The sequence below is a fragment of the Aythya ferina genome (genome assembly GCF_964211825.1).
Source record: "Aythya ferina genome assembly, chromosome: 4".
NCBI lineage: Eukaryota > Metazoa > Chordata > Aves > Anseriformes > Anatidae > Aythya > Aythya ferina.
The window spans coordinates 466430-479364 of NC_140300.1; the positions used below are offsets into that span (position 1 = coordinate 466430).

General features: G+C 74.4%; 2 protein-coding genes across 2 annotated transcripts; both read right to left on the minus strand.

Moving 5' to 3' along the window:
- Positions 1-2: 2 nt before the first annotated feature.
- Positions 3-2531, minus strand: LOC311436752 (vimentin beta-like; the record flags this gene model as incomplete). Its single annotated transcript, XM_084519213.1, has 4 exons — positions 3-443; positions 515-639; positions 1000-1457; positions 2480-2531. The coding sequence occupies 4 exons, from the start codon at positions 2529-2531 to the stop codon at positions 392-394; spliced, it is 687 nt and encodes a 228-aa protein (XP_084375339.1). The 3' UTR covers positions 3-391.
- On the minus strand, positions 1505-6391 carry TLX2 (T cell leukemia homeobox 2). The gene is made up of 3 exons (XM_084519007.1): positions 5872-6391; positions 3115-3352; positions 1505-2919 (listed from the first exon to the last, which is right to left on the minus strand). The coding sequence occupies exons 1-3, from the start codon at positions 6266-6268 to the stop codon at positions 2703-2705; spliced, it is 852 nt and encodes a 283-aa protein (XP_084375133.1). The 5' UTR covers positions 6269-6391; the 3' UTR covers positions 1505-2702.
- Between the last annotated feature and the right edge of the window lie 6544 nt (positions 6392-12935).

Genomic DNA, 12935 nt, shown 5'->3' on the forward strand with positions numbered 1-12935 from the left:
GGTAATGCCACGGGGCCTTTATTGAGGTGCTTCCGCGCAGGTCGGGGCCAGGACCCCGGCCCTGCTGCTGCTCTGGAGAGGCTGGTGAGAGTGGGCGGCCCGGCGGGCGCTGCCCTCCTGGGGTGCCGGGGCCTCCTGGGGCGGGGGTCTGGGCAGCCCAGGTGCCCGGGGGTCCCCGGAGTCCGGGGAGTCCCGTGGCGAGGGGGTCCAAAGGACGGGGGGTTCCGGGAGTCCGGGGGTCCCACGGCTTGGGAATCCGGGGGTTGTCCCGAGGCGCGGGGCAGCGGGAGCTCGGGGCACCCCGCAGCGCAGCGGTCCGGGGGCCGGGGGTCCGGCGGGGCCCGGCAGTCCGGGGTCCCGCAGCGCGGGGGGCCGGGGGCCGGGGGTCCCGTCACGGCGGGGCCACGGAGCCCAGGCGCAGCTCTTCCCCCTCCAGCATCTCCCTGCAAGAGAGGGGCCCCGGGCTGAGCCCCGCGCCCGCCCGCCCCGCCCGCGCCGCCCGCCCGCCCCGTACCGGTACGCGGCGATCTCCGCGTCCAGCGCCATCCGGAGCCGCAGCAGCGCCGGGTACTCGCGCAGGCACCGCGCCATCTCCTGCTCCGCCTCGCCGATCTCCCGCTCCAGCTCCGCCACCCGCTCCTGCCGTCGGGCCGTCAGCGCCGCCCCGGAGCCCGGCCCCCGGACCGCCCCCCCCTACCCTCCCCCGGCCCCGGGTGGCCCCCGGGACCCCCGCCCCAGCCGCCCCCCGACCCTGCCCCCGCGGCCCCCCAGCCCCGGCCGCGCCCCCGCCAGCCGGGCCCCTCTCCGCCCCCGGCCGCCCCCAGCCCCGGCTCCCCCCCACACCCACCCGAGCGCCTCCCCCGCTCCCCCCGCTGACCCGACCGGCCGGGACCCCCCGGCTCCGCCCGCCCCCCCGGCCTCGCCCCCTCCCCGTACCCCGCGGCGCCCCTCCCGTCCCCTCCCCTCAGCCCAGCGCCCCCCGTCCCGGCCCCCCCGCACCTGGTACTTGGCGAGCTCCCCGCTGCGGCGGTCGCGCAGCCCCTCCAGCTGCCGGTGCAGAGCCCCCACGGCCCCGCGCAGCGCCTCCACCTCCGCCGCGCGGGCGCGGAGCAGCCGCCGGTACCCGGCCGCCTCGGCGCGGGCACGCAGCACCGCCTCGCCGCCCCGGGAGCGGGGCCGGCAGCGGGGCCCGGGCCAGCCCAGCGTGCAGGCGGCGGAGCCGTCCTCCCCCCCGCCGGGGCCGGCCGCGCTCATCCCGGAGGCTCTGCGGCGGCGCCGCAGCGGCTCCCGCCCCCCCCCTCCTCCGCCTCCCGGTAAACGGGGCCGCGTCACGGGGCCGCAGCCAATCCCGCCCCGGGGAAACCGGCACCGGCTGCCCGCCCCCCCCCCCCGGCGGCGCTGCCGGCACCGGTGGGACGCCGCCCGCCCGCCCCCAAGCCCCGGGTGGGGGCAGCGCCCTGCCGGCACACCCGGTCCCGGAGGGTGCCCCCGTGCGCCCCATCGGGTCCCGGGCAGCACCATGGACAGCGGCGGGGCGGGTGTAGGGCCGGGGTTGGGGTCAAGGTCAAGGGCAGGGGCAGGGGCAGGTCATCACGACCCATCAGCAGTCGGGGACCCCATCTGGAGCTGGCCCGGGAGGGGGGGTCCCCGTGTCCCGGCACCACGTTGCCTGAGCTGTGCTCCATCCCGGTCAGGGCTGGAGCTGGAGCAGGGCTGAGGGGCTCAGGTCTGTGCCCTGGTGCCGGTCCTGCCTCAGGAGGGGACAGGTCGTGGGCCAGAAGTTCTCTGGACCAGGGGTTTCGCAGCAGACCCCAGCAGACCCCACTGCCTGCACACTCTGCGCCTCACCACACCAAGGGTTCAGTCCCACACCAGGACCAGGCAGCGTGGGGAGGAGGCAGAGGTGTCCCCAGGGAGCAGAGGCTGGAGGGGGCAGCCTCTGGCCGGGTGCTGCTGCCCGCTGGCAGGTACAGGGACCCTGTGTCCAGTGTCCAGGGCCAGCCCTGCAGCAGAGGAGCTGTCTGTCTGGCTGCTCAGAGGACAGAGGGGCTGGGGCTCCTCGCCAGCCCTGGGACCCCCAGCTGATGAACTCCGACTCGGGTAAGGCCGGTGCTTGTGAGGCCGCCATCCACCCCAGCAACCGCTCGCAAGGGCAGCGGCAAGTTTCCAGCACTGGGAACGTGCAAGTCTGGGGGAGGCCGCCCGCACCCTGGGCTCTGCCCTCCCCAGCAGGATGGTGGTGGAGCAGCGGGGGCAGCCTGGCCGGGAGAGCTGCTGATGGGGGGCACCGGGCCCCGGGGAGCTGGGGGGAGCGGGCAGCTCCTGCAGACGGTCCAGGGCCGGCAGAGGCACGTGGGGAGAGGGGCCCAGTGCAGGGGCTCCCCCGGAGGCTGTGGGCACGGGGCTGCCCATGGGTCGTGGTGCTCCAGGCAGGGGTCATTGGGGCTTTGGAGTCCACCTGCCCGGGGCCGCCACTCACCTGGGGCAGCATTGGGGCCCGGAGAGGGCCAGTGCCCGGGGGGCGTGGGCATGGGGAGGGGGCTGCCGCTCAGGGGAGTGCCCAGGAAGCAGCAGCCCCCTCCCTGCCACGGGACAGAGGTGCTGGCTTGCACCCTGCCAGGCTCCTGCTGCCCACAGCCTCCTCCTGACAAGTTCAAGGTCCCCAAGGTGCGCAGGCGGTCCCCCTCTGCCACACAGGGACCTCACACCACGGAGGCCACCCCTGAGACGGACGTCACCTTATTGTCCTCGGCCCAGGGCTGCAGGTTCTGCAGGGCGTACAGGGAGGAGTTGTGCATGCAGAGCGGGTCCTGGGGCAGCGGCTGGCTCAGGCTCTTCTGGAAGGCCTCCTGCTGCAGGTGCAGCATCAAGCGGTTGGCCTGCTGGCGCTCCGCCTCGCGCTCCTCCGCCGTCTGCCTCCTGCAGCACACACAGCCCGTCTGCCACTGCCAAGCGGCCTCTGACCCGCTGGGTATAGGGGACGGGCGCCGCCGGTCCCGCTCCAGCCCAGCCCTCCCCGGGGCTCAGTGGCAGGATCCGGCCCCCCGAGGGATGCAGCCGGGCGGCGCTGCCCGGGGGGCTGCAGGCGGCTACCCCTGTGCCCGGGCCCGTTACCTCCACTTGGTGCGGCGGTTCTGGAACCAGGTTTTGACCTGGGCGTCCGTCATCTTTAGGGCCTTGGCTAGAGTGGCACGCTCGGCTGAGGCCAGGTACTTCTGGCGGTGGAAGCGCTTCTCCAGCTCGCAGATCTGCACCCGGCTGAAGGAGGTGCGCGGCTTCTTGCGCTTGGGCGGCGTGCGGTTCTGGTAGGGGTGCCCGATGCGCCGGGTCGCCGCGAAGGGCGACAGCGCGGCTGCGGGCAGAGGGGGGGTGAGTGGCCGCGCCGGGGCGGGGGGAGCGCAGGCAGAGCGCCGGCCCTCGCTGCTGCCACGGGCAGGGTCCGGGGCCGAGCCGCTGCTGAGGGGCTCGGCAGGAACAGGCTCAGCCCTGGGGCAGCGACAGAGCCCGACCCGGATGCTTGAGTGGGTGAGGGGAAGGGGAGCTCCATGGGAGCTGCAGAGCGAGGATGGAGACCCTGAGTCATCCCCATCCCGCTCCTGCAGACTGGGGACGCACACAGCAACACACAACGGGCTCGTGCTCGGTTCCCTGCCACAGCTCCAACTGCTCTCTGAGCCCCATGAGCGGCACCCGGGGGCTGGGACACCTCCAGCCTCAGCAGGCAGCAGGGCGGGCCCGGTCCCAGGCTCGGTGCAAGGCTGGCAAGGCTCCCGGCAGCACAGAGCCACCCCCGCGCCAAGCACCGAGCTGGGCCACAGCCCCAGAGGAGCCACCACAGACCTGCCAGGGCCTCCCACCCCTCCTGGCGGCGCGGATGGGACCCCAGAGGCCATGAGGAGGCAGCTGATGTCTCCCCCTGCACACCAGCAGTGTCAGGGCTGGCTGCCCACCAGCTGCCTGGGGGCTGGGGAGGGGCTTCACCCCCCTCGTGGACACAGGGACAGAGCCACGGGGAGCGTCAGGGCAGCAAAGGCGCCAGCAGGAAGGCAGGAGCCAGCCCCTGCACATGCGTCCCACTGCCGAGACACGGCCCCAGGGCACCACAGCCCTCGCCAGCGCTGCGCCGCATGGGCAGGGCTGCACGTGGCTGGGCCCATGGGGCTGCTGTGGGGCCGCCGTGGGGCTCCGACACCCCACACTTGCAGGGAGAGGGGCAGACCCCGCCGAGCCCACCGCGGCTGGGAGCCAGGCTGCCCGCCGGCGGGGGCGGAAGCGCCTGACGCAGGTGGAGCCGTGCAGGCGGGGGGCTGGACGCCCCCGCGCCCCCTCCCCACGCAGGGCGGCCCCTCGCCGGGAACAGATGCCGACAGCCCCGAGACCACCCCAAGGCCACGGCGCTGAGTGATGGCCACGGCTGGGAGACCCCGTGCCGGGGAGGGGCCGCCCCGTCCACCCGCTGCTGGCGCCAGGCAGGAGACGGGGACGTCACCCGCCGCCCCTGCACGGGGACGGTGCTTCGTCACCGCGGGCCCCCGCGTGGGCCGGGAGGCGAACCCGGCTCTGCCGGCACCCAGGCTCGGCCCTCCGTGGCCCCCAGCCCCCCGCCCCACGGGGCGCAGAGCCCCGGCCCCCCGCGGCCCCGGCCTCGTCCACCGCCCTCGTCCCCGCTCGGAGCCGCGCTGCGGACGTGGCAGCGCCGCCATCTTGGGAAGGAGCCGAGCTGAGCCCAGCCAGCGCTGCCCGGCACCGCGCTCGCCCCGCAGCCAGCACCCGCTCCCGGCACCCCAGGCACCGGCAACCCACAGCCTCTGCACTGGGGTGCAGCACCCAGTCCCTCACCCAGCACCCTGCAGGCACTCCAGCCACAACATCGGTGCCCAGCACATGGCCCCATCGGCAGTAACATGGCCCCATCTGGAGCCCCCACCGGCCTCCAGACCCCCAGACCCCCACATCACCCGTCCCAGCCTCCCATCATCACCCCGGCATTCACCACCTCGGCACCCTATAGCCCCACAGCCGTCCCCATCCACACACAGATGGAGTTCTGCAACCCGCACAGCCCAGTCCCCATCCCCATCCCCATACGGCCCACAGTCCAGCCCCACAGCCACCCCACAGCATGGGCCCCCAGCCCTGCAGCAGCCCCGTACGATGTCTGCTCCCTGCACAGCCCCGTCCCCACATGCAGGCGGGTGTTGCTGCGCTCCCCACACACACCCCAGGTCCTCGCCCCCCGTCCCCGCACACACCAGGGTCTGCACCCCGTGCCGCCCCCATCCCTGTGCCTCTCCTGCAGCCACCGCCCTCCCGGTGGGACCGGGCCGGTGCCTTACCCCGGGGACGGGACCGGTCGGTGCTGCAAAGCCCGAGCCCGCGGTCAGAGCGAGGCGGGACCTCTGGGGTCCCCCACGGAGCGGGACCCCGGTCCCTGCCAGCAACTGCCGGGAAGCCGGCTCCGGTCCCCGCCGCGCGCCGGGAGCCGAAGAAGCGCAGCAGTGGAGCGGCCGGTGACAGAGCCATCCCGGAGCCGCCGTTTATCGGCCCCGACGGCGGCCGCTTCCCGGTGCGTGGGGCCGCAGCGGGAACGGGGAATGGGCGAGAGCCCAGCCCCGGGCACGGCGGCGCTCGGCGGAGCGGGGCACGGAGACCTCGGCGATGAGGCGCGGGCGGGGGCCTCCGGTGCGCCGGGGAGGGAGCCCCGCGCCCCGGTACCGGCGGAGCGCGACCCGCCCCGCGAGCCAGCTCCGGCGCGACGGAGCCCGGACCGGCCGGAGCCCCGGTCAGCCGCGCGCCCCGCCGCGCCGTCGGAGCGGCCGGGAGCCGTCGGAGCGGAGGGGAGCGGCCGGGAGCCGTCCCGGCGGCGCTCACCTGAGAGCCGGTCCTTGGCGATGCGCCGCGTCGTCTCCATCCAGGGGAAGGTGAGCCCCGAGAGCCCGGGCACCGGCGGCGGCGCGGCGGGCGGCGCGGCGGGCGCGGGCCGGTGCGCCGGGACGCGGATGACCCCGGCGGGCGGCGCGGCGGGCGCGGGGGTCACGTTCACGCTCACGTTCATGCTCATGTTGAGGTTGTAGGAGCCGAGCGAGCAGGCGGGGCCGTAGCCGCCGCCGTACAGCCCGTAGTCGGGCTCCCCCGCCGCCCGGGCCGGCCCCGCGCCGCCGCCCGGGGGCTCGGGGCCGCTGAGGATCTGGTCGATGCCGAAGCTGATGGGCTCGTGGGGCGGGGGGGCCGGGCCGCCGCCCTCCCGCGCCAGCGCCGCCGCCTCCATGGCCCCGCCGAGCTCAGAGCCGGCGGGGCGCGGGCATCGCGGGGCCGCCCTAGGCGCGGGGGGCGGCCGCGGGCGGCCGGGCGCGGGCGCGGGGGCGGGGGCGGCTGGCACCGGGCGCCCGCTGCGGCAGGGGCAGGGGCAGGGGCTGGGGCATGGCCGGCGGCGGCTGCGGGCGGCCGCGGGCTGCGGTGCGCGGCGCGGCGCGGCGGGGCCCCCCGGCAGCACGCGCTTTTCTGCCCCGCTCCATCTGGACCTGCCAAAATCCCGGCCGCCCGCCCGCTGATTGGCGGCCGCGCCCCGTGATTGACAGCCCGCGCCCCCGGGGGCGGGGGCTCGCGCATCCCGGGGCCACGCCCCGGCACCGGCGCCCCCCCCCCCGGCTCCCCTCTCCCCGCCTCGGCACCGGGCCCCCCCCCCGCCCGGCCCGGCCCGGCCCGCCGTCCGCCGGGACGGCCCCGGGACCCCCGTTGGCGCGGCGCGGGCAGCGCGGCCCCCGGAGCGGCTCCGCCGCGGCCCCGCTCCTGCCGGTCGGGTCCGTCGGGCCCCGAGCGCACGGGGCTCCGCCCGGCCCCCGGACACCGGCCGGGCCCGGCGGCACCAGCGCTCCAGCCCGCGAAACGCCGCGACGGCGGCGGAGGCTCGTCCCGGGTCCCTGCCGCCGGGCGTTCCCTGGGTCGGAACAACGGAACGGCGGCCCGGGGCGCACCGGAGCCGCCGCCGCGACTCCGGACAGCGCCGCGGCGCCTCTCCGCGGCTCGGCGCAGCCCCGGCGCTGCCCGCAGCCGGCCGGGACCGGGACCGTCGGGGCGCCGGGCGCGCAGAACCGGGGCCGCCGCTCCCTGCCCGAGCCGAGCCGGCTGCGCGTCCCGGGGCGCACGGAGCGGGCCCCGGCCCCGGGGCCGTCATGGGGCCGCGCGGGGCCGCTCCCGGGTCCCAGGGAGCTCCGGGGCGCAGCGGCTTCGTTCCCCCCGCACTCGCCGCTGCCAGGGCGGACCGGCCGCGGTCCCGCCGAGCCCACCGATAACGGAGCAAACGGACCCCGCGCCCCGGCACCCTCCTTTCCCGGGCCACGGACCCTTCCGCTGTTCCCGGTGCTGGCTGACCCTGGCTACAGCAGTCCCGCCGTTCCCGACAGCACGCGTCCCGATTCCCACGGACCCGCCGCTTGCGGTAGCACCGACCCCGGCCCTTCCCGCCCCCCCGCCGTTCCCGGGGCACGCCCGTACCTGGCTCGGAGGAGCGGGACCGTGTGGCCGGGGCCGGGCAGCGCCGCGGAGCCGCCCGGGCGCGGGGTGCGACGGCGCCGGTCGGGGCGGGCTCGCCCGGTCCCGCTCTCCTGCCGGTGCCGCTCCGGCCGGCCCCGCGGCTCGCCCCGGGCGGTAACGGGCAGCGCAGAGATCGCGAGCCGGGCCGCGGGGCCTCCCGGCGACTATCGCGACAGCCGCGCCGTGGGTGGCGGGATCGGGACGTGTGTGGCGGGGCCGGTGATTCCCCGCTGCGGCTGCCGGGACGGGGTGCCGGGCTCCCCGGCGGGCCCCGGTTCAGGGCGAGGGCGGCGGGTCACGTCCCCGGGGCAGGGGCCGGCGGGGGAGGGCGGCCACCCGGCCACCCTGGCGCCACCGGTCTGGGGCAAATGACATTACCGGGGCCTGCGCCTGTAAATCACGGCAGCACCGGGAGCCGCAGCTGCTGCGTCCCGGGGGCACGGCCAGGCCCAGGGGCACTGGTGGACCCGGGGCTCCGCACACACCATGGGCACCAGCACACCCGCACTCAGCGGGACCCACTGCGGTGTGGGGAGACCGGCCCTGCCGTGGCAGCTCCTCAGGGCCTGGGGTCATGGCACGGGTGCTGTGCTGGGTGCACGCTCACCCAGCCGCAGGAGGTGGGGATGCACACCCCACACATACACCCCAGCAGGACCCAGCTGCCTGCACACACGTGTGTGCACACCCTGCAGCACAGCACAGCCACACAATGCACACAGACACTGTGCGGCGCGGGTGCACGCCCGCACACACATGTATGTGCTAACACAGCCCCTGTGCCATGGCTCAGCCGCAGTGTGCACCCCAGCACTGCACACGTGTGCGCCCCAACACAGCACAGCCGTGTGCGTGCACACACACACACCCCACAGCTCAGCACAGCCACACACACAAACATTGACCCACCTGCACGGTGTTGGAGCACACACACGCACACACACACGTGTGCAGAGCACGGCGTGGCGATGCACACCCACAGCCCATGGGGGCTCACTGGAGCTGCACCCACCCCTGCTGTGTGCACACAAACACGTGCCCCGTGCAGGGCCCCCAGCCGCTGTGCCTGCACAACGCGCACCCCATTCGCACATGTCCCAGCCAGGCCCACGCCAGGCACACGCTGTCCCACATAACATAGCCCTGCAGCTGTCCTTGTGCATGCACAGGCAGGAGGAGCTGGCCCTGCCATGCCCGATCACTTTGCTGTCCCCGTGCTCCCAAGCAAGCCCTGTGCCACTGGTTTGGGTCCACGCATCAGCGCAGGGCAGGGGAATGCTGCACACCGATCTGCAGCACTGGAGCTGCCTTCCTGCTGCCCTGCCAGGCTGAGCCCCCCCCAGTGTCTTGCTCTTGGCCCAGCAGATGCTGGGGACACTTGGCCGGTGCCGCCTTTGCCAGAGCACGGCCAACCTCCAGCCCCCCAGCTCCAGCAGCAGCCCCAGGCGCTGGGCGGCTGCGGGCGCCGTGGGCAGGGAGCAGCCCCTCGGGCCGGAGCTGGCACTGGCCCAGGCGCGAGCGGCGCCTGCCCGGGCGCGGGGCGGGTGGCGGGGAGGAAATGCCTTGTGCTGGGGGAGGGACCGGGCGGCAGCAGGTTAATTAAACCTAGAGCAGGAGGCAGATGTTTGGAAGTGCCCAGGGGCTGGAATGCTGCATGGTCCCAGGAGATGGATTGGGGGGCAGGTGACAGGGCCTGGGGCGGGCAGGGGCTCCCGCGGCGCCTGCCTGCGTCACGGTCACCTCCGCCCTGTGCCGGCGGGGGTCCGCCGGGTGGCAGCCCCAGGGTCCTGGCAGGGGCCTCACCGTGATGTGTGCCCTGACCCCAGCACCGGCCCCTGCTCAGGGCGAGAGCTGGCGCTGGGTGCTCACTTTGGAGAGATGTGAGGTCCGGGGGGGCTGGGGCTGGCTCCCGCTTCTGGAGCAGAGACCCCTCCCCAGCTCCCATGGCACCATGGCTGGGGCTGCTCCAGGGTAGGGGGCTCACAGGGAAGGCTGAGCCCTCGTCAGCAAGGTGCTCAGCAAGCCCGGTGCCACGATGGCTGGGGTGCAGGTCACCCATCCAGGGACCCCCACAAGTCCCACGGCCTCCCCATTGTCATCTGCCAGTGCTGCTGGCCCTGTCTGCACCAAGTGGCCCTTGTGCCACCTGCAGCCAGCGTTGTCCCTGTCCCAGGTGCCATGGCCCTGCCCTGAGCCTGAGCACTGTGTGCACAGCAAAGCTTGGGCGAGGGACCCCCCTACGCACCTGCAATAGGAGGGGGCCGGGAATATCCCAGTGCACCCCCACAAAACTGCTCCGCATTTCTCAGCCACATCTCACACCCCCACGGTCCCTGGTGGGTGCCCCCCTCCTGCTGCAGCAGGGCTGGATGTGGGGCTCCCCGCGGGGCGCAGCAGATGTGTCCCCAGGCCAGCGCACTGCATGAGCCGGCACCTGCATGGCACAGGCAGGACGGGGACAAGGCAGAGGGGGCACTCGCCTGGCTTGGGGTAGGAAATCAGCTGTCAGCCTCAGTACTCCGCCTGACCCTGCTCAGCACCAGACCCTGCTGCTGCCAGAGCTGCACAAGGGCCGCACACCCCAGCACCCCAGCACCCCGCTGCCCCCCTCCCCAGTGGCTACACCCAGCCCTCGGCACAGCCGACCTGGCAGGCAGGGGATGGACGCACCAGTCCTGGCACCTGCCCCATGGCCCCGTGCAGTGACACGGTCCTGCCCGCTGCACAGCCGTCCCCGCAGCTGTCCTGGGTGCTGCCGTGGCCCCCACAGTGCCTCTGCCGGCAGCCCCTCGCCCCGTCCCCCCGCTTGCCCGTGGGCACCTGCAGCCCGGGGCTGCTCGCCTGCGGCTGCTGTGGCTCCGTGGTGCCGAGTCCCCACGGGCCAGCCCCGTGCCTGCGTCCCTGTCCCCTGCAGGGCCTCCTGCCGGGCTCAGGTGTTCCTGCTGGGGGGCAGGAGTTATTAAAACGGGTCCCTGCCCACCCTTCACTGCTGACAGCCTGCTCCCTGCGCGCCGGCCAGCGCGCAGCAATTAAGCGGCGGAGGCCTGGTAGGGCCCCACGTTACCACCGGCGAGATGCTGCCAAGCCGTCCTCTCCCGCCCGCTCCCCCCCTAATCTCATTATCGCTGGACGTCCCCTTCTTCCTCCCGCTTCCCCCCCAAACCCGCTGGCAAACTGTAGGGACAGTCAGCTCCTCTCTGGCTGCTGGGTTAATTCTGGGCTAATTAGATGAAGCCAGCCCAGATTGGATTACTTTAGCCTGCATTTGGTCCTCCAGTCCTTGACTTGCGGCTCCCGGGGGAGCTGCTGGCGCCTCCTGCCTCAATCAGACACTTCTTAACTGCATGAAACACTCCCGGTGCCCCGCACCCGCCGGCCCCGGGCTGGGCGCTGGCACCCAGGGTGGGGTGCAGGGGGTGACGCGGTGGCACGCACGCCTCCCACCCGGCACGCGAGAGGGCTGCGCCGGGCCGGGACGCGGCCGTGGCGGCTCCCGGGCAGCTCGGCCGTGCAGCGAGACGCGGCCCCACCGCACCGGGACCCCCTCGGTGCCCGGGCCCCAACGGCCGGAGCCGCCCAGGCTGGACGTCACGGTGGCCGTCGGCACCTACGCAGCGTCCTCGGGGAGGAGCTCGGTGTGACGGGGACGCAGGCGGCTGCGGCGTGGTGGCACCGGCCGAGCTGCCCAGGGTTTGCTCCCGCCGGGTAGCCCCAGGCTGCAGCCCCAGGATGAGGGGGAGGCGCCTGGTAGGGGGCTCAGGGCAGCCCCTGTGCCCCATCCCTGGGTCTGGGAGAGGGGAACCTGGGCTGGGGGCAGAATGGGTGCTGCAGCCCCCCACACTGCCCTCCTCTATCAGCTTTATGGGATGGGAGCAGGGATAGAAGGGTTTGGGGAGGGGTGTGGAACAGGCATTGCTGCCCATGCAGCACAAACCTTCTGCCACAGTGCCTGGGAGCACGACCCTGGGTGCCCTGGGGGGGGCAGGAGGGACCCGCTGTGACCAGTGGCAACGCTGCAGCTGCTGGGGTCGGTAGCCAAGGCCCCGAGGGTTCTGCAGGGCCAACAGCACCAGGACTTGGGGCTGGGCTGGGGGATGCAGAGCAGGGACGTGGGGACGCTGTGGGAGCGGGGAGACAGCAGGAGGGGGGGGGTGCAGCCCCTGGCCCCCGTTTGGCCACAGGCACCAGGTTGGTTCCTGCACCCTCCCGAGCAGCAGCGGGTCCAGCAGTGCCGCAGGGCTGGTGCTGAGCCCAGCAGCCACGGGCAGCCCCCTCCCCACCTCCCCCGGGGGCTGTGGGGGTCCTGACAGGGGGAGCGGGGCTGCGGGTGCCGGGGGGCTCCCGTCCCCTCAGGCCGGGGTGCCGAGTGCCTGCAGCCGTGGCTCTCGCTGCCGCGGGGCCGTTGACAGAAGCCGTCGCTCAGAACCTCGTTATCAAAGGCCGAGGGCAGGTAATTGGATTCTGCAAATCCAATCAGGTGCATTAGGCAGGGAGTTCAGTCCATAACCGCCCAGCCCCCGGCCCTGCGCCCCCGCTCGAGCCCCCCGCCCCGCGCCCTGCCCGGCCCCACGGCTCTGCCTCCCCCAGCCCCCCCCGGGCACCAGCTGCCCCCGGAGCCCCCTCACCAGGGGACTCCCTCCGCTGGGACATGTGGGGCTGGGGGCGGTGTGGGGCAGGGGGCCCCATGGTGCTGCCGGGAGGGAGCTGAGGGCACCTAGGGGTGCAGGCACCTGGGTGGCAGCCACGACAGCGGGACTGGACCGGCAATGGGCCCCCACTCGCCTGGCCCAGGGGCTGGAGCACCGCTGCCCTACGCTGGCTGCTGTCACGAGTGTGCCAGGCCTCAGCACAGCCCCCCCGCTGCCCCCCGCTGCCCCCAGCCCTGAGCAGGGTCCGTCCAGCCCCGCACCCCAGGGCCGGGAAAGCCCCCGGCAGGCGCTTACCAGAAGGAGCCGCCCAGACCCCGCGCGGCTCCGCAGCGGAAATGGAGCTGAATATTTGAGCAGGTCTCTGCTAAAAGCACCGGCCTGCCCGGCCCCGGAGCTTCGCGGAGGCCAGGGAAGCGCCGGCTGCCGCCCAGGCATTAATTATGCATCGGGAGATGGAGCTGCGCGGCCCCGCGCGTGCCAGGCTGCAAACGTGGCCCCGGGGGCCCAGGCTGATGCGGGGACCCGTGCCCCGCTGCCAGCTGCCCCCAGCCACCCCACAGACCCCCCTCCTCACCCACGCTCCCAGCCCTGCCGCTGGCACTGCCGGCATGCCAGGAGGTGTTGGCGTGAGCCTGGGCACGACTGGGGACAGCACACAGGGTGACAAGTGTGTGTGGGGGGGTATGGACGTGTCCTGCGTGCAGCAGGTGTCAGAGGGGTGGCAGACGTGGGGACAGCGCATCCACACCACAG

Bases quoted from the DNA above. Each gene is read 5' to 3' on its own strand.
- TLX2 (XM_084519007.1), bottom strand. From the start codon at position 6,268: ATGGAGGCGGCGGCGCTGGCGCGGGAGGGCGGCGGCCCGGCCCCCCCG. The intron at 3,353-5,871 runs GTGAGCGCCGCC...CTCTGCCCGCAG, and splicing joins CGCCAAGGACCGGCTCTCAG to CCGCGCTGTCGCCCTTCGCG. The intron at 2,920-3,114 runs GTAACGGGCCCG...TGTGTGCTGCAG, and splicing joins AACCGCCGCACCAAGTGGAG to GAGGCAGACGGCGGAGGAGC.